This window comes from Rhyacophila brunnea, unplaced genomic scaffold, assembly GCF_057557595.1.
Source record: "Rhyacophila brunnea isolate RB1 unplaced genomic scaffold, BYU_Rbru_1.0 scaffold_23, whole genome shotgun sequence".
NCBI lineage: Eukaryota > Metazoa > Arthropoda > Insecta > Trichoptera > Rhyacophilidae > Rhyacophila > Rhyacophila brunnea.
The window spans coordinates 28,049,145-28,077,103 of record NW_028232893.1 but is presented as its reverse complement, the minus strand read 5'-3'; the positions used below and the strand labels follow the sequence as shown (position 1 = coordinate 28,077,103).

Below are 27,959 nucleotides of genomic sequence, written 5' to 3'. Positions count from 1 at the left end.
ATCAATGACGTAATCACATACTATTATAGAAAGAATCTGATTGTAAGCATGATAATCATTTTTTTATCTTATTACTTTCACTTTTCGTAGATCGTTGTCATAGACAAGATAATGTTGAATAACATAAAGAACCGTCAGCGTTTCTGTATCATAAAATATATTTTTTTTGTTAACCACAATGATCATCATCGGCCGGGGTTGATTCACAGTTATATGTAAATTGTACGTAAAACATTTCACCGTGGCACAGTTTGCCGTGAGGTTTCTTATCGGAAAGATATGGCCATATAATATACCATAGGGGTAACCTACGATCTCCAATTTTATTTGATTGAATATTCATAGCTGATATCGCAAAATTCACGAATTCAAGAATGAAAACCTAACCTAACCTAACAAATAATCCAGTATATCGGCTATTTTCAAAATTTGTTTGCTGTTGGCTTCCTGTAAAGTGTACACCGACAAGAACAGTGTTTTATTTAGACATGAATTTTATGTCAGCGCTATACGACCCAAAGAGGTTGGACGGTCGTATATTTCCGATACATTTCTCGGTAAATAGTGATACGGCGAACCTTCCCTAATTTCCTCTCTCTTTGAGGTGCCCAATTATTCGCTGTTATATCTATCTATCCAGTGGGTTTTACGGCGACCCTGTGGTCGTTAAGTACCCCTTCGGTGCAACTATATGTCGGTATTTTTATCCAACAGTTGTCCACTCAGCGAGCGTCATGTCCAGCCCGCCGCCATTGTATGTGCCTGGCGACCTCTATCACATCGCGTACCCTTGTCTGCTTCCCTATCCTTTGGTTTATGTTGTGCCCTTTCCGTGTTGAAATATAACAGGATACGGCCTTACAGCTCACACATCCTTCTTCTTATTGTGCCATCCCCTAGCGGAGGTCGGCCACCATCAGAGCGATCTTAGCTTTGTTATTCGCTATCCGGAACAGTTCAGTGGAGCTCCACTCATACCAATCAAGGAGCTTCTTAAGCCACAAAATGTGGCGTCATCCTCTGCTATGGTTACCGTTATTCTTTCCTTGGATGATAAGCTTTACTTTGTCCTCTCACCGTGTGGCCAAAGTATTGTAGTTATCTGGTTTTGATACTATGTAGAACTTCTCAGTCATTTCCCATTCGATTGAGAACTCCAATATTTGTAACCCGGACAGTTCAAGAAATTTTGAGGATGCGTCTATACAGGCACATCTCGAAAGCTTTAACTCTCCTTGACATCTCTTGGTTTAGCGTCCATACCTCCATACCATAGAAAAGAATTGGGAGAACATAATAACGTACCATACGCAGTCTCAGACTTAGGTTAAGGTCTCGATTGCTAAGGAGGCATCTCATTTTGAGAAAGACACTCCTTGCGATCTTAATTCTAGTTTTTTTATTTCCTGAGATCAGTAACGTCCCTAGATAAAATGCCGCCCCATTGTTTAATCATCCTTTCATGACTCCATTATCTTACTTTTAATCATAAATACACTATTTTTATAGTCTCAACACTAAACCATTAAAATAAAAAAAACTTTCCGTGCCCTTGTCATCCAAATCTAATTTAAATGCCATCTCTGCTTCAATAGACAATATTGCGAGTTCACGGTTTCAGATATATTTAAAAATACACCTGATAACTTCCAAATCTGCACGTGTCATTTTTGGGCACCAAGGACGTGATGTCCAAGGTAAACGGAAGTAAACTAGACATCGTGAACCCAACAAAAAATACAGTCCCATTAAACCTTTTATGTTATTTTATGCATTTTGTTTCCAACCAGTAAGCTGTTTTTTTAGTGAAAAGATATTTCCGTTATTACTAAGTTTAGGTAGCCATTTATATATATATCTAATGATTCTTCTCGATTTGCCGCCCCCAAGCGACGCTCAATCTGCCTACCCCCACGGGACGTCACTGCCTGAGACTGGTCCCATTTCTCATTGACCTATGTTCCTAAATATTTATAATGTGTTACACGTTCAATTGGTTCGCTGTTAATGACAAAACTTGTGTTGGTGTTTGGTGTCGCTATGTTCAGTGATGTCCCTAGACAAAATGCCGCCCCTAGGCAGTGCCAAAATGCCGCCACATTTTTTTTATACAGTATTTTTTACCATCCTTTCATGACTCCAATATCTAAGAATTGTGTTGTATGGATACATTACTAACAAGATAGAGGCACCTATACTACTAAATCTACAGATGACAATTTACAGATGGTATTGGTTGGATTTTAAAAATCAATTAAGCCCTGTCTTACCAAACCATAATAGTATTGGTATATTTTAGGCGATATGACAAAATTGTGCACATTTTTTCATTCTTACTTATTTTTTTAACTTTAGATTAAAAATACGTATTACACATATTGTAAGTTCATTTTTTTAATTCATCAAGCTATGCCTAAACCAAACTGTAATAGATAAATTGTATTATCCTATCTATAAAATATCCAAATATATGATAGATTTCGTATTTTTTTACTATTATATATTATGGCTTTCGGTCGATAGTATTGATGATGATGGTATATAATAGGCTCAACAATAGGTCATTTTCAAAACGCTTTCGATATAAAACAGACTAGCTCCAAAAGAAGCAATAGTGGGAAAATAAATGTAGGCATAATGCAATATTATGTACTGATTTTATATTGATTTATTTACCCTTGTACGCCACTGTAATGAAAGATAAATACTCTCGCAGCAGGGTGCAGTTTCAAAAAAAGGCGTTTATGAATCCCCTTGAAAACCGTGTTTTCTCTTGGACAGCATCGTCGAAATATCGACGCATTTGAAACGCAATCGGCCCGGAAACAAAACGCAAACGTCGTTTGGCGGATGAATCCGAAACTTCGCTTTGCCGTCTGCGCGCAGTCGCTTTGCCGTGTGCGCGCAGCCTAAAATGCCATCTCTGCTTCAATAAACAGTATTGCGAGTCTACGGTTTCAGACAGGTACATTTAAAAATACACCTGTAAACTTCCATAACTCGCGAGTGACTGTGAAGAACGTCACGTCCAAGGACAACGGAAGGAAATAGACATCGCGAACCCAACAAAAAATAAAGTCCTGTTGAAAATTGTATAGTACTTATCTAATTAATAGATATATTTTGTTTCCTACCAGTGAGCTGATTTTTTTAATGGAAAGATATTTCCGTTATTTCTAAATTAAGGTAGCTTTTTATATATACCTAATGATTCTCCTCGATTTGCCGTCCTTTGAGTAACAGCCGCCCCCAAGCGACGCTCAATCTGCCTACCCCCACGGTACGTCACTGGCTATGTTTGATATAAAATACCAATTTAAAAGGAACACTGTTTAGGAAGCCTTGCATAAGATAATCTTTTATCGATTCGCATATTATATTATAATATAGATAAAACAATTTCATATAGTACATACAAAACAATGAACAAACAGTAAAACCATCATGGCAAATACTAGAAGCATTTTTGATAATAATAAACAACGCGTGTTCTAGGAAAATCCTCTATGATACCTAATTGGACTTCAGACCTGCTATATGGTGGCGTGACGTGATGTACACCTGATTTAGATAACGGGCGATATAATAGTATTAATTTGTTATCTTAAATTATTATTGTATCAACATTGTAAATACCCCTACAGACGGCCTGATTTGGTTTGCCCAACATGAAAAGTTTATGAAACAGAGCGCTCGATAATAATTTTTTAAACATATTAAAGTGTGTGAGTTTTTTGCCATATACCTTATATAGATACGTAAGTACCTATCTTAAACGAACAAATTTAATGCAATAACAGTGTTTAGACATCTGATACGTACTACTACTAAAAACTAATTTATTCGTAACATCCTGTCAAAATTATAGGTATTATTATTTTCCCTTCCTTTATCTGCCGCGATTATGCAGTAGGTACATGGCTTTTCTAAGCTCATAGGACGTCAATGTGTTCTACAATGCATTATTTACGACCGATTAATTATTATATCATACAATATCCACAGACATTGAAGATGTTGGGAGCCGAATCCTGGAATATTAAATCTAAATCCTATAGGATGGTACCAAACTGTCATTAAACAGATTTTTTTGTGATTTTACTGAGGCTATGACTGCGACTCGCTGTCATATCGCCTCTTCTCTTCTAGAAGGGGGTCCGTCGATCAGGTCCTCACTCCTATTCTGTTAAATAACTTTACAATTTTGCCTAGCTCTTCCGTCTTACCCACCCCCAGGACACCTTTCAATTCGTCGACATTCTCATAGATATCCGCAATTCGCAACTGTACTCTGTGAAGTTTATATTTAGGGCATTGTAGTGCTATATGTACAATGTCCTCTAAAACATGACATTCATCGCAGAGTTGCGATTCGCTTCTTCCCATGAGGACATCAAATCTTTTGCCCATTGTGTGCCTCAGTATTAACTTAAGCTCATTCCTCGTCAAATGAGACTCTACAAACCAGGGCACCTCTCGTGGTGATGGTAGAATAGACTTACTCCATTTCCCCTTTTCTAATGATACCCTATGGTGAAAATCTATCCACATACTTTGGCACAATTTCTTTATAGCCTCATTCCAGTCCAGGTTTTCTGGTATCCACTGATATGGTACCCCTGAATGGCCAGCTTCCTTTGCCAGATCATCCGCCCTTTCATTGCCCCCAATGCCCATGTGCGATGGGATCCATTGAAGGCATAGATCTCCTCCTCTATTTTTCTTGGCGTCGATCTGGTCAAGGGTGTGGTATGCTATGGTTTTACTGTTATGTGAGCGAGTTGCTGCGGCAAGATGTTGTAAAGCACTTTTGGAGTCTGTTAATATGACAGCGGTTGCGCCAAGAAATCATCGCTTAAAGTGTATTTAATTGCTTTGTTTATCGCGATGCATTAAACAGAATTAATTATGTAATATTAAGATCGCCTAAAAACTTTGTGGCAAAACGACACAAAATCTTATTATTGTTTGTAAAAATAAGACAAGTGTGTACGATTTGACAATTTTCTTATTAAACTTTATTAAACAAAAATATAAGTTAACGTACCTACGTATGTTAAAAAAATAATTGTTTAGGGTCATTATGTCATGGAATTGTCTCAAAAATATAGTTGAAAACCCTATTCACAACACTTGCGGATGGATTCAGTCAACTCACCAACAAAACCAACCAACAAAATTGACCCAGACGCCCAACCAAATCGGAGGGTATGAAATAATTATTGCTATCTCTCTTCCGGCAAATGATTAAAAAATAATCTTTCGCATGTATAAGTAAATTTGTTATTAAAACACGAATTTAAATGATATTTTTATTGATCTGTCGAACTCAGGACGAAATATTTACAAGGTAAACATTAATTTTATTATTTACTGTTTAGTTTCTATTGCTTCAATTAAAAACTCAATTTCACATACTATATATTATTAGGGAACACAAAAATAACGCGAGGTGGGTTGCCTTCTGGGTGAAGTTAATATGTATTGTGATATTATCAAACACGTGTTAAAGAATATTATTTTATTTTCATTTATTACATTTTGTATCATAGTATGCATTAAAATTTGTCACTTAAACGAAACGCGATATCGATATTAATAATAATTGAAGACATTCGGATCACATTGTGTTGCTCGCCTTTTATGACCTGACCGTCATAAAGTAATAAAGTGAACCTGGCTTCAAAACTTTGGTCAAGTGCGACTGGCTTTTACATTTACATTTTATTAATATGTAATGTAGTATAAACATAGAATTTTAATGATTAGTAATTTGCAATCAATGGCTACAAATAATGCGAAATCAATCTCGCGCGGCCCTATAGTGTCGTGAAGCCCAGGTTCGAATCCTGTGTCTGACTAGTACACATTTTGCTTTTCAATTTGTTTATAATAGGTTGAGCAAATGGCTGACATCCATGTCTCGTAAAAACAAAAATCTGTTAATACAAACTATGTGGAGGCCCATATTATCTTATTAGGATCGGGTATGGTACGGAAAAATTATCAAGAATAATGATAGACGATATTACAATAATGTCAATAAAATATCAAAATATAAGATTTTATGTTGATCGAATGTCCCCACATGTAGTTTTTTTTAAACATTTTTTGGCAACACTGCTATTGTCTAAATATTATAAATTAAAAGAGCGCCAAATTTTCTTTGGACACTTCGAATATTCAAATTCAATTGAATAAAAATAAAATAAACATCAAACTCTTTAAAATGCCATATAAATAGATAAAAAATAATAATTAAGATTACGTATGTAGCAACATCGGCCAATATATTATTTTTATAATCTTTGTAAAAAACAATTATCTAAATAAACAAAATAATGATAATTTCGTAGCCTGCTAAAATAATTATTTAGTTCATTCTTCTTTATCATGCAAAAACGTATAGGTAGGTAGGTAGGTACCTACGCATTTTTAATTCATTAAACGAAGCGTATTTCAAGGGCACGTGTAGGTACACTTTTTATCTAAATTGGTTTATCTATTGGTAATTTAAAAAATATCACCAATTCATTTTTGGAAATGCGTCTATTTACATCCATTACATTTCATAAAAGAGTTATTCTATTATATTGCAGGTTAGGCGTTAGTTAGCAGAGCAGTGAAAATGGACACAGAAGGTAAGTAAATGGATTGTTATCAGTGTATTTAAATCTTATAGAATAATAATAGAATTCATTTATAACATAACAGTTCATATTGTAAATTCAGTGACCCCCTGTATATCTTTCGAAATCCAAGCCGGTGAGTGGGTACCTATTTTGTTGGGTTACAATGTTTACATGTAAGTTGTACGTAAAACATTTCACCGTGGCACAGTTCGCCGTGAGCTTTCTTATCATAAAGAAATGACCGTATACTATACGGTCTCCAATTTTATTAGATTCAATACGAACATTAATTCAATTTTCATTGCTGATTTTGGCAAAATATATGAATTCAAGAATTTAAACCTAACCTAACCTAACAAATAATCCAGCATATCGGCTATTTTAAAAAATTGTTTGCTGCTGGCTTCCTGTTAAGGCGATACATCAGTCAAACGGCAAATAATTTTCAACTATAGGCGCGACGAAATTTTGGACTCGCTGCCATTCGGAGAGAGAACGTCGAGCTGGGAACACGTCAATTTGTTTCGTGATGGCGACGGGGGTATTAATTCTTAAATCGTGTAAAGATGACTAAAAACGTTACCCATTTAATTTAAAAAGACAACGTGTCAATGAATATATTATTATTGTAACTGATAGAACAATAAACAGAGCATTAAATGGACGCATGTTGGATTTATATGACAAATTATATTTCGTTTGGCATGCGTCATTTGCACCCGCGACCCGCAATCCGCGCATCGCCTAGCCACGATCGGTCTTTTAAGACCGTGCCTCAACTGAGGTATAGTAAACTGACAAGAACCGTGTTTTATTGAGAGGTTAATTTTATGTCAGTACTATACGAGCCAAAGAGGTTGGACGGTCTTTAGTATACGGCCATATATTATATCCGATACCAAATTTCACGGTGAAGTGTGTTACAGTGAACTGCATACGCACAAGTGCGGCCATCTCTTTCCGTTAAGAAAGCTCACGGCGAATTGTGCCACGGTGAAATATTTTACGTACAATTTACATGTAACCGCCTTCAGTGGGCGATGATTTCTACCGAATTCTGACCATTAACTTCACAGTACGCGTTGTATTTGTTGGGGGTCACTCGTGTGTGTGTTCGATGTGCAGGTAGAGGATGATGATAATGACGAAGTCTACGATGTTGCAGGGCGAGATTTATTAGCAGCGTATCGGTACAATAGTATATTATACAAATGATAGTTACTAGCTAAGTACTCTGATTCGAGTGACATTGAGATAAATTGTTCTTCGTTATTTATACAATAAAAGGTAGTACATTAACATTAAATTCTGTTACATAATCATATTAAACTAAATATAGAATCAGCGTTTTAAATTGAGTAGTGAAAAGAAATATTATTTGTTAATACAGTTGTACGAAAATATAATACATGAAAAGTGTTTATTCAGCTCATACACCGTAATAGTATAATGTAATAGTATGATATGATGTAATAATACACCGTCTCTTATTTCGCCTAATCGACTTGCTGGTCTAGCTTGAGTTGTTTACTGGAAATGGCTTGGGAATATATTACTGCAAAGTAATTTGATATTTTTATAAACAATAGATATTCGATCGCTTATTATTCTGCAGCTACATATTAATTCAATACTGAATAACGTATTTACCTACTTACGAATGTTATATTCATATTTCTTAATAATTCCAGTGTTGCCAGTAAAGGAGCACATCCAGGCCCTGATAAATGGAGAGGCACATCAACGCCCTTGTGATGACTGTGGATTTCAAGATCTGGAAACAAAATTGCCGCCATGGTTTGATGAAGCAAAATTCAAAAGGTTCGTATATCAATCATGGCTTAGAATGTTTAGATGATTATACTATCCATCGTAGGCACTCGAGGCTCCAGACACTTGGAGACCATAGATGGAAACTGTTAATGAGACCACATGCGATGTTATTAAAAATAATTACAAGATAAAAAGAACTTTTTATATACTTACAACGTTTTTAAATTTTCTGTTGAATCATATAAACTTGACTTGACTAGCTTAAACGATCAAAAAGAAATTGTGCTTGATAGAAATAATACTGAAATGTCATTTTGATATCGTATATATTAATAATTTAGTTGCTAAGACCCCAGACCCCTAGCAACTAATAATGGTGTTTTATTTTATACGGATTTCTTCCGAAATAACTTTTCATACAAAACTGAATTAACTGAAAATGAATTAAATTCTACATTATTATCTATATATTGATTTCCATAGTAACGCACGTATATATTAATAATTTAGTTGCTAGGACCCTCTTAGCAACCAATAATAGTGAGTAGTAAATATTACTTTTAACCAATTTCTTCCGAAACATACAAATCAGAATTAACTGAAAATGAATTCAATTCTACTTAAAGATGGCTAAAAGTATTAAAATAATGCATTAGCATCGTATTTTGGTATATTCTAAAAGTTTCAAGTGTCTAGCTAGTCGAAAGTTAGTTAAAAAACGATTGCAAGATTTGTACTGGATAAACAACCACCGGACAAACAAGAATACGACCTAATAAAAACGTTGTAATATAAAGATTTTTTTTTACAAAAAACGTGAAATCTTTAATTTGGCACCACTTGAAATATTTTAGGGGATTTTGAGGCTTTCTCCATTTTTTGACGATCACCTTCGACACAGTACGTCTCAGTGCATCTATTCTATACACAAAGCTGCTATCGGCGGCTATCGAGGGTAGTTTATCACATTTATGTATTGAGAGGTTAATTGTTACAATAAGTTTACCGCCTGAACTGAGTGAATGATGAATACGCAGGAGTATACTAAGGTGTTAGGGGTGCGTATAGCCGGGCCAGTATACAGGGAGCGGTACAATACCCGATAAACACATTTTTAATGGTTTTATCCCCCCCCCCCCAGTTAATAAGTAAAACTGTTGACGGCTGAATTTTTAAAAAATGTATTATATTATTATAAAAGTTCTATTTATTCACTACGACACAATAATATCGCGGAAAATTGGTTGTAAATTTAGCTTTAAATAATGACCAATAGATGTCGTTAGTAAAAACGATTTTCAGATGGATTTTCTATAGTTTTCCATATTATCGAACTTATTTTAGGTAAAACAGTTATCTATTTTTTTTCCTTTTCCGTGTAAGTTATAATTTTCTACGACAGATGTCAGAGTATTTAATGATATAAAGAAAAGTTTTCACTGAAATCATAATATTATGACGTATACGTCATAATATTATTATTTATTTATTCATAAATGATAAGGTTCATAATAATATAACATTTTATCGGTTCGCGTCGATTTCATTTATCGCTTTTATATAATAATAATATTAATTATATATATTCGAGTGCTTAAAGTCAGACAACGTTATCTACAAAAAAGTGTTTTTTTTTTTTTTTTGACATAACGTTATTTTACATTTACGGCTACATGATAGTCAAACAACGTTATGTCAATCTTTTTTAATTTCTTATTAAATCGTCAGTAAAGTTTAACGTTAACTACATACGTTACCCTTGTTTTCATTTTTTTTAAAAACTATCCCTATAAATTTTAACATCATCATAAGCAAGATAAATGTACAATACACAATAAATTATAAAATATTAATATTAGGTTTTAAATAAACATTTCCCTTGTTGAGTTACAAGAATCTAAAATAACGATTTTTGGCTCTCCTGTAAAGTTGCACTTTTGTAGATAGTGTTGTTTGACACTAAGCCCTCGTATTATACAATAACTTTTACTACACAAAAAGTTGTATTATTAGGTAGGTATAAACAAGATGCTTAGATGTCATTCGACTTGAGAAAACTTTCCTGCATCCATATAATAATAGATTGACATTTGGTTATTGCTAATGGTGTTATGACTGATATGTTAATCAGGTACAACAGGCATGTCCAATGCGTCAATCAGGATCGACCTGTCAGGGTTTGGGTCGAAATCCCGAAGGCCGGAATCCCGAACGCTGAAATCTCGAATGGCCGAAATCCCGAATGCCGAAATCCCGAAAAATAAAAAATACAAACAGTAATAATTGCGCAAACTTAACACTTATCTTGAATTGCGCAAATTTTATAAGAGACATAAAAACCATTTTTTGTGGAAAAATGGGACTTTGTCTCTCTTGTAAAATTTGCGCAATTCAAGACAAGTGTTAAGATTGCGCTATTTTTTGTAGGAGAGACAAAAACCCATTTGTTCTACAAAAAAATGTTTATATTTATAATATTTTTCGGGATTTCGGCCATCGGGATTCTGGCCATACGAGATTTTGGTCATTCGGGATTTCAGCATTCAGGATTTCGGCATTCGGGATTTCGGCCTTTGGGATTTTGGCTTATGGGATTTAGGCTTTCGGGATTTCGGCCATTCGGGATTTCACCATTCTGGATTTCGGTCTTCGGGATTTCGTCCGGCTCCCGACCTGTCGATAGTGGGATAGGTTTTGGTCGATTTCACCATGGACCCATAATAATCGCGGTGTAAAAATCATTGATATATCTAGGAAGCTTCCTTTCTTTTATTTCCTTCACCAACCTACTTGATAGTCGTTTTTCCAAGGTTTCCAAGTTTAATTCACCACAAGGAAGCCGGAATGACCTCGCTGTATCAATTTATTCGTATTGCATCACTCACGTCCTGTCGCAAGAGTGAGAGAAAGAAAATATTGGAATCCAGAGCTTTAAACTGAGGCGTAGTTCCTTTTAGTGCTCTTCTGTGCACGGTGATTGTAATGAGTGCTTAAAATAAGATCAATTCTTCTTTTTCTTCTTCTTTCACCCTGTCACGACCCAGCATTGGGGTATAGGGCAAGCACAAATTCGCGCCACTTCCCTCGATCCATCGCCAACTCTTGCACCTCCTGCTATGCCAGACCTGCAGCACGTAGATCTCTTTTGTTGCACCGCTGCAGGGTGAGGGAGGGCCAATACTCAACATTTTCACGACCAGTGACGTCTCGTGGAAGTGAGCAGGGCATGCCTTCTATATGTGCGGCATTTTAAAAAGAGCGACAATTAATGAAGGAACGAATATGAATATTTTAAATATGGAGAGTAACGGCGGTTTTCTGAGGATGATGTTGCTTTGTTAGAAAGTGTCAACTTATTAGTAAAAATATAATGGAAATGTGACGTGAAAATTATGATTTGCATATTTTTATGTAATGGTCATTTTCTATTTGTACAATTTATATTCTGGATAGGTAGCCACATAATATTAAGTATGTCGATGCTGTGGATTCTTTATGCGTGAGTTTCTTATAAACCTAATAAGGAGTATAGACACGTCAGTGGTGACTGAATCCAATCACGATAAAAATATTTTAAACATCTGATCCGCACACTTGCATCAAGCAAGTAGGTTGGGCCATATTTTTTTTAATTGACTAGTAAAACCGACACCATGAAAATGTAACAAAAAAAAGATTTTACAGTAAATTAATGTTATTTCTGTTACTATAATAATGTATTTTAATGAAATACTGCAAAATTTCAGTGCTTGAATGTCACAAATATCATTATTGCTTGAAGAAATAGCGATTTGCTATGTCATGTCAAAAATATTAAGTACTATTTTACAATTTTCGTTTCCATTCGTCAAGTTAAAGAAATATATAAAATAAATTGAATTATTCTCTCACTATTTCACATACCAGAACGTATTTTTTAATTTTTTCACGAGATAAAGTGGTAGGGTTGAAGATTCCGTGAACCAGAATTATGCTCCAGTCCGTTTCGGTGCATTTCGAGCACTGATAAATTGGTATTACAGACCTACAAACTTATCTTAAGGCTATACTTTAGTTGTGGCATGGTCTAAAAAGATCGTGGCTATGCGATGCGCGGATTGTGCAAATGACGCGTGCTGAACGAAATATAATTTGTCATAAAAATCTACCTAATCGAGACTCGCAACTGGACAGAATCTGACATTCGAACGACGTTTTCAAAATGGCATCCATATGGTGGTTCGTAGTTCCATTTTTGACCGTTCTTTAGTTTGTAGTTTGTAGGACTGTATATAATTATTATTATTATAACTATACAAGTTTCATCATTTTATGTATACATATAGAGGCATTATTAGTAACCGTAATCCCAGTGGGTCTAAATTTATTGTTCAATATTTTTTTCTTCACCCAACTTATCGGTTATTGAATTAGTCATCTCCAGCCGTAACAACCCATCTAATGTTTTTTTTTATTTTTATTAATATAAAGTACAATTGAGTTGCCTAGAGTCATAACTCACATATTCAAAAAATCGAGTTTTTGAGATAATCGCAAAAAACCACCAGAGCAGTTTTTTGGTAATTAGAAGAAAAGTGTTGAACTCCCTTTAATAATATAAATGAGTGAGTGAGTCGATTTACATTTTTTTTTAAATATCTTTAATACTCCTAGGCTGCACACACTCAGCACACGATGAGAAATAGAACTCCCTAAATGGTTAGAAAGGCCACGGTGACAGAACTAACATTATTCATTGAAAAATGTGAGTTATGACACCAACAGTCAACTTTGTCAATGATTTTCACATGGTTTAAAATGACTTTTGATACCCCCCAACTATTTTTATTAAAATAGATTAATGCCTTTAGAATGACTTTGTATATTTAATTAAAAAATGTCAAAATAATTGCAAATTGTGAGTTGTGACTCAATTGTATGTTACTCCATCATTTTATACCTTAGTGTATTTCCAGAAATGTTAGCATTTTTATTACAACGCTTTTCTTAGCTCGTATTCTTATTTATCCGGTGGTTCTTTGTCCGGTACAAATCTTGCAATCGATTTTTAACTAACTTCCCGACTAGCTAGACATTTGAAACTTTTAGAATATATCAGAACACGATGTCAATGCATTTTTTTAATACTTTTAGCCATCTTTAAGTAGAATTGAATTACTTTTCAGTTAATTCTGTTTTGTATGAAAAGTTATTTCGACACCATTATTAGTTGCTAGGGGTCTGGGGTCCTAAAATTATTAATATATTATACGTGCGTTACTATGGAAATTAATATGACATGTCAAAATGACATTTCAGTATTATTTCTATCAAGTACAAATTTTTTTGATCGTTTAAGTTATAACAAAATTTTAGATCTATATTCATCTCCTAACCACAATAAAGATGAAATATTATCCTTATTAATCATTAAACATTTCATATAATAATTATGTACGATATTAATTAATCATTATTACATATTATTGTATACCTAAACAATAAAACAATAGTCTGGTCGCCAGAAAGGGAGAGCAGGAAATGTCAAAGGATAAAGTTCTTGACTGATTCTGACTCAGCTTTTCCACTGTTTACGAATCATTGTGGCGACTGAAAACTGGAAATATGTCATTACCCGTTGTGAGAAACAATGAAATTTTATTGTGAGATAAAATAAAGTATTTTATTTTACTACAATTTGAGAAAATTATGTTTTAGCGCCTGTACACGTGCATGGATTTACTAGCAGAAATAGTGCGTATTACTATAATGACAATAACTATTTACACGTGCTGAATGTCTCTCCAATCTCATTCTTCAAGAGTAAGCGAGACGCGATTTTGTCATTTTATCGGACTATTTGACAGATAATGAAATCGGTTAACCTCAAAATGAGTATAGCTCGTTTTCTTGCCGGCGGTTTCACCACTATTGTTCTACTGCGCAGGTGCAGATTGAAAAAATCCCCACTGTCGAATGAAAATTCAGAAGCTGTCAAACTTTTTCGATTCATGCACGCAAGCTTGCAACTGCAGGATGATACATGTTTACCCATACATTTTCTTGTTATGGCCGCGATAATACTCACTGTCAACAGTAAATCCATGCGTGTGTTAACGGGGTGTGAGCATTTAACTGTCTTGTTTGTAAATTATGTTGCTTTATTTCTCACACTACTAAAATAGGTACCTACCGATCTACCTGTATTAAGTATGTATCTGATAGTCAAAAATTTGATGGGCATGAAATTGCATCATTGAAAGGCATCATTATTCGTCGGATGTTTATCACACTTGAATGGTCAAAGACATAGCTTACAATCAGTGTCTTTAGAATTATCTTCAAATGTTTTAATCTTGCCCATTTTTTGAATAATAAAATGCCTAATTCTTGTCAAAATTGGGATCACAGAGTCGTAAATATTTCACTATTATAATGTCGATATAAATTATACCGATGGTTTTATAAATGCGTTTAAAAATTAAAAAATGTAAAAAATCTTAACACCACTGCACATGGATGTACTGAAATATGACTATATTCTAAAACATTAGACCGAGAGGTTTAAAAGAATACTATTTTATGTAATAAAAATACTTTATACAGTCATCAAATGTTTAAAATAAATATAAAGGATAATAAGGCTTCAATATTATATAAATAGATTATCTACAACGAATGTCCAGGATCATGCTTTGAAAATACCACAAAAGCTCCATTTTTACCTACGCGGCGCGCGTCCCCCCTTAAGTGTGTCGTTTTTTTTAGTTGTGTATAGTTTACATTGCATTTCTTATTTAATTATTTATACTTACCTACTTGTAAACCAATTATTTTGAAAATTGTTAGTGATTATTTTTACATTGGTTACTTGTGTTTTTTTTTTGTTTTTGTATTATATTGATTAAAAGATTATTAATTTGTTATTCGATTTTTTATCAGTAATATTGATGGGGTATTTAAAAATTTTTTCCACATAAAATGTAAATTTTTTAACTGCATATTTCTTTGGTTTTATTGCATGATGATGATTTTAAGTGTATATGTGCACGCATATAATCATGTTTTTTGTTGCATATAAATCCGCTCCCTAGTTATGAGATGCTTAAATACTTAGGTACTGGAAGGGTTGTAGTATAATAAATCTAATGTCTAATTAGTAAAGTATTTTCTTTTTACCAGGGGCCAACAGTTCATAAAAAATAATTTATTTGCTCAATTCACGGCAACCTTCTGTGGTATGATCTGCGTATTGGCTGTTCCGAGCATCTTGACGATCCTCACGAAGTCACAGAGGTCCTCCTCGGTCCTCGGGGCCTACAGAAGATACTTCTCCACGTCGCTTCATCTCAACAGTTGGTACTTTGAAGACCTGAAGCCGGGGACGACGTAAGTATCTAACAATATATTTTAAAACCTATAATACTGAGGTGAATATACAAATTCACAACTCAACAGACCAATATTTATAAATACTTCCATATCATAGTTTCAATTCTGTTGGATTTAACTTTTGTACTATTCCATTTGAGTAGTTTTTGCGACCCGTATTTCGCCTTTCGGCATCTTCAGGCACCATGCGAACTTGCACTACAGTTGTATCTAACTTATATTATACATTAATAGTCAAGGATCTAGTATAAAAATAAATAAAATATAAATAGTTGAAGTGTTTGTAAAAAACCCTACCTTATAGATAATTAAGATAAATAATCACTAATAATACATTCAATAGGCGTATAAATCGTCAATAGCAGGAAAAAAACGGCACTGGGCTTCAATATTGGGACCATACCTAAATAAGATTTGAACATATATAATTTTGAAAACACTTATATTATAACCAATAGAAAAAATCTTTTTGAAAAAAGTAAGACACACCACAGAAATCGAACCTGCATCTCTCGGGTATCGCGCCCATGCACACATACCACTATGCTAAAGGCGTCATACTTAATTGCGACAAATTTTAACTAATGGCTTTTAATACTCTCTAAAGCGTTTTCTAAATTGAGCTACTATTGGCGATCGGCTTTTATATTTTAAATATATAATAATTTGTAATAATAAGATGGGATCCATTAACAAAATCACATTTTAAAACATTTCTTTAACTTGTAGGTACCTACCTAAGTTTATCTTTGACTTGGAATAAAACATATTTTTCTTTTTAATGTTTTCAGACACATATTTCGTCAATGTTCTGGCAGAACACACTAACTGGAGAATACTAGTTTTGAGTAATTTGACTTTGAAGTTGTTAAAATGTTTGAAATGATCTATCATGTGAGATTATTAAGTAATCGTAAAAAGGATGACTTTAAAATAAAGACTGTTTATTTATTAAGAAGGTTTCCAGACGGTAAAGTTTGAAATAAGGAACATTTCGGTATAACTAACTCAATATGTCATTTTTTCGAATTAGTGTCTTCTGCCAGAACAGTGACTTATTAATTATTAATACAGTTTAAATTGTAACTTATCAAAAAAAATGTCTCTAATTGCAAGCTTCGTATTTCTCCGCTGTGTCTCTGGTTTGACTTCGCGTTTGCTTAGGCACGTCACTGACTACGTTTACTTCAAACGTTTATTTTAATAAAAATGTACAAGCAAATCATGTCTGAATAATGCGTTGCTCTTATGTATGTTAATAACTGAATAAAGAGCGGAATATACCTATATTGGTAAACTGACAGTCTTCCAAAGGCAGGTTAGGTAGGTATATTTCGAGGCTAACTATATTAAGTAGGTATACTGAGGCAACAGATTGAGATATTGCAAAATCTAATACTTCTTTCCTCATTTCAACACTTGCTGTACCTACCTATTTTATATTTAAATAAAAAAATATATCGATTATATTAAATGTCATTGATTATTTCATAAATAAAAATATGTATATAACTAAACTCGATATCTTTTTTATTTATATCGAATCGACCTTCGGTATTGTGATTACACTAAAGGTCGATACACTTTTTTAATAAATCGTTTTTTTTGGTCTCTTGCCGCTCTTTGCATATACGTTTTCCGGCAGGGCTCGAAATGGAATGGAACGCACTTTGAAATTTGAAATTTGAAAAATTATCGCTCCGTCTCGTAGAAAAAATATGTTGACCATCTGAGCTAGATGGGCCATAGAATAGAAAATCTGACACACTTATTTTTATAAAATACACATACGATTTGATGACTATGTAAATATCTTCAGAAAATTTGTCGAGCGCTCCGGTTCGTAAACTTTTCCATTTCGAGCGCTGCCGTTTTCGGCTCTTCAGATATAAACTCCAATTTCACCTCATCTCAAGCAGCCTTATATTAGTTAATTAGTTTTGATTTATCAGCACAAATGGACAGCTATAAAACAACTGCCTAAAATAGAAACAATATTATTTGATACAAGGAATAAATGAAGCGTTAAAAAAACTAGCTTTTGGTATTCTCACAATCTTTGGCTCTACATAACAAACATGCTCATCTATGAACAAAATAAAAAATAAAATTAGAAGCAGAATAATGGATGATAATTTACAATCATATATTCAATTAAAAATAAGTAGCTATTTGCCAGATAATAGTAAAGCTATCAAAAGCGATATATAGACGCCGTTCTTTTTTCCCCTAAAAATCATTATCCATAATTATACAAAATATGTATATTACATATATGCGGCTCTCTGGTACATTTTTAATCCTGTTTCCTTGACAATTTGGCTCTTCTCACTTGACAAACTGCCGACCCCTGGTCTATGTTATTAAAAAAATCGATTTATTAAAAAAGTAGTCATCGTAAACCATCTAGGAACGTCGATCCGATGTTGCATATGAAAACCGCTCACATCTACCTAGCGACAGTCGCAGGTAACCTCTCAAAACGTATAGATATTTGGACGTGGCGACCGGCGAGCCGGTATAGAAATTACCAATTCGTAATGCGTTCAGGCGTCTTCGACTATCAGCCCGAAGCGCATGCGATTTGTTAAAGTTGAAATAAAAGTTGCATTCGACCAATCTGCGGAGCTCCGTTTTGCCAACGTGTGTTTTGTGAACAACGATGATGCAGATCGGCGTATTCGACACGTTGCAGACGGGACGAGTTTTAATGTGCGAGCCGGCGTAGAGTCTGGGAAATATGTAAATTATGTAAATAATGTAAATTAACATATTTTTTAATATTTCGCGAACAGGGCCTGGCGTTCCTTGACGACAGTAAGAGTCCGCCATTTACGATCCAGCAGAACCTCCCAGAAGCGGGGAGACGGTCATATCTCCCAAAGAGACCTGGTGCTGGGACAGTTCGGGTTCGTAGGACTGGCCCTAATCAGACCCAAGTTCCTGGGCATCTACAACAGCAACAGCGAGGATATGGAAGCCTATACGCACTTCTGGAGGACTATTGGATATTTGATTGGGATTAAGGACAGGTAAGAATTAACCTGCAATATATTACTTACTCCTATAAATATAATAATATGTTCCTCAGAGCTAGGGATTCCAATCCCGGGATCCCGGGATCCCGAGCTATTTTCGATACCTATTAATCCCGGGATTGATAAACATAATCCCGAAACTTTCGCGATTGATTTTTTTATCATTTTATATGGAAAATGAATTAAAAACGAAAATATAACAGAAAACATACTTTTAATAACAAATAACTACATTAAAAATAAACTGAGTTTGAATGGAGTTTGATTTATACACATGTGTAAGTTGCAGATTCATTTTATTTTTTCACATAAATTAATAAAAATGAGAAAGATTGGAAAAAAACAATGCTTCGCAGTTCGCACTATTAACAAAGTAATTCCACCATGATCTCATACGTGTTACGGCAGTTTCATATTTGGCTGACTAATTAGATTTATGAAGCGGAAAGGCCATAAGTACACCATGATTTGTTTTACTATTTTAAATCTTGCTAACCCATCCATTAAGTCTTTACTATCAGAAACAGCAATCTCATATTAAAATCACAATATTATTTATATTACAATATTACTTACTCCATTAAACTTATGTATTTTCAAGATTGAACGTAGATATACAATATTAACAATAAGTGTCTTGAATAGTATAAATTATACTAGATTTATTTTTGACCGATTTTATCAATGTTATTTGTAAATATAAACATTTTATATTAACAATGGAAAAAATGCCAATCCCGGGACCAGTCCCGGGATTGTCAGATTGTAATTCCGAAATCCCGGGATCAGAATTTTGGCTCGGGATTGGATTTCCCACTCAGAGCTATAGTGTGTCGTAAGTAAGATTTTGTAGAAAATGAATTAAGTGGTTGAAAGCTTAAGCCACGCGGCCATCCTGGGTGTCATCCGATCCTTTATGGGCTTCCACAGAGTGGCGGTTTGTATTAACAGATTATGTTTTTACGAGAAATGGATGTCAGCCACTTGCTCAACCTATTAAGTCCATACTCTGACTCATACACAAATTGAAAAAAAACAATATGTGTACTTGCCAGACCCAGGATTCGAACCTGAAAATAGGTTGTCATAATATTGTAAACAGATTTTTCCAACTTAGAGTTGTGGAGGGGGGGGGGGGGGGATATTATGCTCACACTGTGTATACTCGATGTTTGGCCCAATGTCTATCCATATCCACTGAGGTAAAACTATACATGCGTCGTGCAGGATATGTCCTAGAACGGACACACTTGTTTTAGTGTCATCAATATTTTCTTTCATATTGAGGTATATAATATAATGAACGCATTATGTCTACACTGACTGACTGAGTTAGGGGTTGCAATACCGGTATTTCAAAACTGGTATTCCATTATTTATCAATAGCGAAATATCGGTTTTGAAAATCAAAAATACCGGAATTTTCAGTATTAAGAAAGCACACTCGTTTACGTTTTTGAAAATGAATTATAATTAGTTATGTGCTGCTAAAATGCAAACATATTGAGTGAATCCAACACAGGTGAAAAATAATAAAACAAATTTCATCAAATATATATTTATAAGTAACTGTCGCGATGAATTATCATAATATTATTTCGAAATAGAAAACATCCGTGACAAAAATGTTCAATTATTCTATAATTATTGATGACTGTACAAGCGTTGAATTTAAGAAGCTTTTCCTGCAGACGGACTTATTTGCACTCGATTAACTTTTGAGGGATTTAGGTAAAATTATCAATATATTTAAATTATTTGTAAAAAATCACTATTATGATCAATACATATTTTTTTACGTAGGTAAATGTAGGTTTTTATACATAGGTTTTTGCTATAAAATAATATTTTAAAAAGATTTTAATAGCTGTATTCTGTTTTTTTAATGTTTAAGAAATACCGGTATTCAATTAGAAATACCGAAAAACCGGTATTGATATTTTCATTCGGTATTGCTATCCCTAGACAGAGTTATCGTTGGAATTTCCAGTTTTTATTTGCATTAGTTAAACGTAAGGTAATGTTTGCTTTTGTATTTAAGTTGAGATGTGCCTCGAATAAGAGAAACTAACATTGCTTAAACCAACAGTTTATATTCCATGTACGTCTGAGATATGCACACTAAATATATTATGTCAAAACATTTTGACGGCAAGCTTACCACATTATTATTTTTGGCACTACCCGATTTGTCGATCTCATTTTTTAAATTACTCTTCATTATCTTGTCTCTTATTCTTGGTGTTAGGTGTACAATAATTATTGACAGTAATTGATGATTTCACTGGAGGCTCTAATAGTATATGAACCAGTGGCGATGGGTGGAGGTAGGTTGTTAAGATCCGCCAGAAATGGTGCACACTAATCTTTGTTAGTGATATTCATTGATATATTACTGGATGAATCATATGCTTCTTAAAATGACGCCCGATTTTCAGCGACTCGGCCAGTGTTAAAACTTACTGTTTTAATATCAGTGGACTTAACTCGATATAATCTCACTTAATATTCGTCTCGAAAACGACCTGGCAATAATTATGAGTAACCCCGATCTAGCTTGCATCTTACTCTAACTAATAGTCAGCGCATGACGACTTGCTCTGTCCGCTCAGACATTAATTTTTGGTAGCTTGCAAGCTTTGGGTTGCAGACACCATGCGATAGTGCCCATAGAACGCGTCGAGCGGGCGAAGTCGGCGTATGAAGCGTTTATTCATAACCATAACCACACGTCTCTTGCCGCGCATTACCCTTCACCTATGTAATAAGCGGCCCAAGCAGCACAAAATAATTATTATTACAGCGTCTCTCATAACAAAGCAATAAAAATATTATATTATTTCGGGGCTTGTAATTAATATTTACGACGACATTATTCAACCAGCGAAATATAGGACACGGAATAAAATTAAACAAAGAGTTCTCTGTTATTAAATAATGACTTCTCACCCGTCGAACGACGACGCTTCCAGAGCGTGATTTCGCTCGCTGTGTTCAATGAATGGACTCCATTGTATTTTCTTTCATTCGTATCGCCGAGAAGCCAAAAACGATGATTCATGCGGCGGGCGCTCATAATGCGTCGTCAAATCCAGTGGGCGCTGGCGTATTTGATTACGTTGTATTTTCGTTGATTTACGCGCCACTTGTGAAATTTTACACGAGAGCCACACTTGCTGCGTTAAGTGGGTTTTACGCCTAAGGCATAAAGCCCACCAAGAAAGCGCTCGACGCGCTCACTACTGAGTAGGCCCCCTCCCACCCGCGCATTACCCTTCACCTATGTAATAAGCGGCTCAAGCAGCACAAAATAATTATTATTACAGCGCCTCTCATAACAAAGCAATAAAAATATTATATTATTTCGGGGCTTGTAATTAATATTCACGATGACATTATTCTACCAGCGAAATATCGGTCACGCAATAAAATTAAACAATGAGTTCTCTGTTATTAAATAATGGATTCTCGCCCGTCGATCGACGACGCTTCGAGCAGCGTGATTTTGGTAGCCGTGTTCAATGAATGGACTTCTTTGTATTTTCATTAAATCGTATCGCCGAGAAGAGAAAAACGGTGACTCATGCGGCAGGCGGGGCACAAGACATCGTCAAGTCCAGTGTGCGCTGGCGTATTTGATTACGTTGTATTTTCGATGATTTACGCGCCACTTGTAGAAATTTTGCGCGAGCGCCGCACTCGCTGCGTCAATGGGCTTTATGCCTTAGGGTCACTATTCCAAGAACGCAAATTTAGTTTCACAGCCAGGGCAATACGGGTGAAATTCGGGAATCCATGTAAACGGTCTTAACGCATTATACCTACAAGTAAATATTATAAGACGATATTCGTAATATCTTCTTTTTTCTTTTGTGGTACATTTTTAAAATTACACTTGTATGGGAACTCCTCATCTAGTAGTATATCAATGGTGATATTACGTACAGTCGAACTTGGTTATTATGAGGAAGATGGGGCCGATGAATTTGTTCGTTATAAGCATTACTCGTTATATCAGAGAATAGGTATTTTTAAATGAACGGTCACATAGCACAAAAAGTCGCAATTCAAACAAAAATAGAAGTAGAACCAATGACATATTAGTAGAACATAAAAAATCTGAAAACCATCGTAAAAATCCCTGAAACAAGCATGGCATTCATAACTACAAAAGAAGTTGTTTATTGTAATGAACGCTGGTGGGTACCTACTGACTTCAGCTTGGATTTTTTACATGAAATTTCGTGTTGTGCTGTGTTGGTTAGTTTTTAACATGCAATTAAACCCTGCGAAACCAAGCCATAATAGCTAATAGTCAAAATTATGCAATTAAACTAAACATATCTTTGAATATTTTATAGGTAGAATAATATTTTTATCCATTATAGTTTTGTTTAGGCAGGGCTTAATGAATTTAAAAAAATGAACTAACAATATGTGTAATATGTATTTTTAGTCCAACGAAAATAACTAAGCATGAGTGAAAAAGTTTTGCCCTATCTCCCAAAATATACCAAAACTATTGTGGTTTGGTTTAGGCAGGGTTTAATTGATTTTTAAAAACTAACCAATAAAATCTATAAATTGTAGTCTTAGTTCAATAAAAACAAATACTATCACTAACAAAGTGAAATGTCCACTATCTATGGCGGATCTTAACAGCCTACCTCCACCCTTCGCTACTGATATGAACGCCATGGGTGGCTGCCGCCTGGGTGTCAGCTGAAAATTGCTAACCCCATATTAACTATGTAACATTCTAAATTATATCATATATAATAATAATAATAATAATAATAATAATGCAGTCATTGAAAATGCTTAAATTAAGCTCAAAATATTTAAAATAAATCGCTAATTAGACATATTATGCTAATTACCCGCAGGCAATTTTTTTATTATTCGTGAAACAAAGTTAAGTTATGATATAATTGCTTTAAATGTGGTACATTTATGGCTATGTTAATTTTCTGTCGCCCTGTAAAAAATATATATTTGCAGAAATGCTTTATTTATTACACTACCACACTGACTATTGAGACTTTGAACGAATGCTTTTCGGGAGTTCTGCACACGACTAGAGTTGGGTTTTGGGAATTCTCGAGAAATTTTCGAGATTTTTATTCCCGAATTTCTTTCCCGAAAATCTTTCGTCAGATTTCTTTATTATCAATTAATCATTAATTGAAAAAACGATTTTCCATATGAAAAAAGTGGACAGAAAACACAAAACGTTCAAAGACTGATCGGGGCATTTAACAGAATTGAGCCGACGTCGACTCAACATGAGCGCAATTTTTGCAACATCAGAAAATTTTGTGTCTCAAAAACGTACGCGATTGTCAGACGCAACGATTGACAGTTGTTTTTTGAAATTCTGTTTTAATATTTAATGTTTTGAATTATTTTTGTTTTCCTACTTCTATTTTGTTTGTCTTCTTACATAAATAAATAAAAATCATGTTTTTTTTGGAATTCGTCCGTTTTTACACTAATTTTAGGATTTTTAAAAATCTCACGATCACGAGAATTCTCAAGAATTATTTTCTAGATATCCCGAAACTCGAGAATTCAAAATTTATCATTTCGGGAAATCCCGAATCTCGAGATTAAGATAAGAATAAGTATATGTATGTCATCATCATCATCAGCCTGAATCTATCCACTGCTGGATGAAGGCTTCACCAAGCTGATTCCACTTCTCTCGGTCCTGTGCGTTGCGTTGCCACGTACTTCCGCAGAACTTTATCATTCAATCGATCCAATGGCTTCTAGGTCTACCTTGCGGACGTTTTGTATCACTTGGATACCACTGGATAACTAAATTTGTCCAAAGATTGTCCTTTCTTCGAGCTATGTGCCCAGCCCATATGTATGAAATGTTTGTATATTTCGTTTTTACTCTTCGATTTGCCGCCCTGTGGTAAGCGCCGCCCTTCGGCAGTAGGCAGTAGTCAGGTTTACAATGTATCTCACCGGAAGAATCAGTTTGTGTAGTTCAATAAAATATATGTTTTAAAAAAATCGTACTTTTGCCGCCCCCTGAGTCCTGCCACCCGGGTGTTTCGCACCATCAACACTCCCGCTTGGCTCGTCCATGATAAGCTCAGTCTTGTCAGCTTTCCAACGTGTCCGTGTGTCAGAATTCCGAAAGCAAACGCAAAGCACACCCATTGAGATCTTCTTGAAATTTGTACGGAAAAGGAAAAGCTGCTTGAGTTTATCCAACCAATCCAGGGCTCGAAATGGACCGGAACGCACCGGAGCGCCGTTCCGGTTCACAAATTCTACGAAATTATCGCTCCGTCTCGTGGAAATATTAATTTGACCGTATGAGCTAGATATTTCATATAATAAAAAAAATAACACACTTATTTTTATAAATCACATTTACAATTAATGTTTTATAGTAGTAAAGAAGGAAGAAGGTCACACGGTGGTAACCCAAAAATCTACTACGATAATATAGCTGATATTTTCGTAAAATTATCGAGCGCACCGGTTCGTAAAATTTTCCATTTCGAACGCTTACCAACCCATCGTAAAACCCATCGAGCCGTTCGACCTAGTCGCCACAGAGGCACGTTTTGTAGCATTTATAAAATTTGCGGTGTGATACTGCAAATATTAGTATCTGTTCACTTAGATTGTTTTTCAGTTGTATATTGCCCCCCCTCCCCAGTATATGTCACTGTATATAAAATTATTATACGCAATTCGATTACCGACATAACGTAATTGTTATGAAATCTATAATCACAGTAAACCTAATAATTAGTTTATGACATAAGATAATTAATTATTGATAGATTGATGATATAAAAGTCTTTATGATAATGAATGTCCTATTGACCTTTTTTAGTTATCTTTCTCAATATTGTAAACTATGGTTAAGCTTTTTAAGTGGACTGTAATTATTTTGTGGGAAGACGAGGAGGTCGGATCTAGAGGTGGGGGCGATGGAACAGAATGCCAGACACTGACCTTTGCGATGATGTATGATGGCTCCGTGGTCTGGTTTCAAATTTCGCTCTCGCGGTATTGTTGTTTTGGGTCACCCGGTTCGTACACTCACGCACTTTGTGACACAGTTTCATGGATTATATGTGAGGTTGTATGAATGATGATGATATATTCTGAATGAGTCTGTATCTATTGAGTCAATCACTTAAGCGACGGAAATCTATTAGAAGCCCGCTCGCGCCCGCTATCGAGATGCTACTCAATGTTCTTTGTAACACCGTCTCTCATGACCCGTAATTGCTTATTGATTGTCTGGTGACAATAACACTGGGGATTAGGAAGTGGGTGAGGAGATAAGGAGTGGAATGGTAACATAAATGGCCCAACCAAACTATTTCTTTTATTCAACGAATTAGACACAAGATTTGAGAATGTAACATTCTTTATACTGAATATACATAATTTTAAAAAATCTCATTCATTTTGTAGAAAGAAATACGATACCCGACGGGACTTGAACCTGTATCTGCTGAATTCGCGCCAGTATGCTTTTCCAATTAAGCTACGGGCATCTTATTGAACTACGATGATTTTAACTTGTAGTTGTTACATGAAATGCTTATCGAATTGCGTTATAATGTTGGCTATCGGTTTTAGTACATTAAATTAAGGTAGTATCAATTAATTAATCGTCGGTTAGTATTAATTAAGGAATTATATGATACCTACCTTAATTTAATATACTAAAACCGAAATACCGCCAAACGACCCAAAAGAAGTAGGTATAACTTCAATAAAATATTATTAATATAACCGTGTTGTTTTTTTTTCACAGGTACAATCTTTGCAGACCATCATTAGAAGAAACCATAGACGTTTCCAATGTTATCTGCACTGAAATATACCAGCCACTGTTCCAGGATCCTCCTGAATATTTCTACTACATGGTCTCTATTTTGATACAAGGAATGTGGTATTTAAGCCCCAGCATCTCAGAAGGATCGTTCCTGTACTTCACGTACAGACTAATCGGAGTTGAAGGTTTTAACTACACTGATGAAGAGAAAAGAGAAGCTTTATTCCAGAAAAATGAAGCATTGAAAGCCAGAAAGCTGTATGGAATAACAGGAGGTTTCAGAGACGTGGATAATAAGAAGATAAACTCTGGCAAAAAGGTTACAGGAGACAAATTTTACGGAGAACTGGGCTGGTATAACAGGACAATGGTGACTGTTTTGATCACGTCCTTCGCAAAGATTATTTCCACTTACGTGGGAAGAATGTATTTCAATCTGAAGATCTTTACTACGTTTTTAATGTCGCAATATTTTCCATACATGTGCTTCTGGAGGTTCGGAATTAAAAATTCGTACGTAAATATGTTCAAAGAAGATTTGAGACTGCCAGCCGACCCAATGACTAACATGGAAATGTTGGCATTGAGAAACTTTTGATATATTTATATGCAACTTAAATGTCAATGTGTTTTGAAAATTAACGTATTTCTATAATAAATAAAATAATAAAATGAGGTTACACGTGTATATTTCGTTACCTGTCATTGCAATATGTAAATTTAAAAAAGAATGTGATCAATAAACTGTAAGTTTTCCGTCAAATCCGTAAGTTTTTAAAATTCAATTGAACCCTGCGAAACCAAACCATAATAGATAATAGTCAATAAACACTCGTCTATATATAAATAAATCATTTTAGATGGATAGAATAATATTTTTTATCTATTATAGTTTGGTTTAGTTAAAAAAATCCAACAATACATTGTGTAAAATGTATTTCTAAGTCAACGAAAAAAAATAAGTATGAATGAAAAAGTGTCCACAATTTTGTGGGAGAGCCCAAAATATACCAAAACTATTATGGTTTGGTTAGGCAGGGTTTAATTGATTTTTAAAAACTAATTAACACCATCTGTAAATGACTGTAGCTTAGTTAAATAAAAACAAATACGTATGACTAACAAAGTTTAAAGAGCACTGTTTATGTCGGATCTTAACAGCCTACCTCCACCCTTCGCCACTGATATAAATATATATATTTTTAGCTTCTTCTTATTGTGCCATCCCCTACCGGAGGTCGGCCACCATCAAGGCGATCTTATCTGTGTCGTCTGCTACCCGGAACAGTTCAGTGGAGCTTCACTCGTACCAATCACGGAGGTTCT

General features: G+C 34.7%; 1 protein-coding gene across 5 annotated transcripts; it reads left to right on the top strand.

The window, feature by feature from the left end:
* Positions 1-110: 110 nt before the first annotated feature.
* LOC147069787 (uncharacterized) lies at positions 111-27,584 on the top strand. 5 transcript variants are annotated; one of them, XM_085950339.1, is made up of 6 exons: positions 111-222; positions 6,600-6,641; positions 8,324-8,453; positions 15,567-15,773; positions 18,572-18,808; positions 26,613-27,584. In XM_085950339.1, the coding sequence occupies exons 2-6, from the start codon at positions 6,629-6,631 to the stop codon at positions 27,229-27,231; spliced, it is 1,206 nt and encodes a 401-aa protein (XP_085806465.1). In that variant the 5' UTR covers positions 111-222; positions 6,600-6,628; the 3' UTR covers positions 27,232-27,584. The 5 variants fall into 5 exon arrangements, with proteins under 5 accessions (XP_085806465.1, XP_085806463.1, XP_085806464.1 ...); XM_085950337.1 differs by lacking the exon at positions 111-222 and adding an exon at positions 6,384-6,409; XM_085950338.1 differs by lacking the exon at positions 111-222 and adding an exon at positions 6,384-6,417.
* The last annotated feature ends 375 nt before the right edge of the window (positions 27,585-27,959 follow it).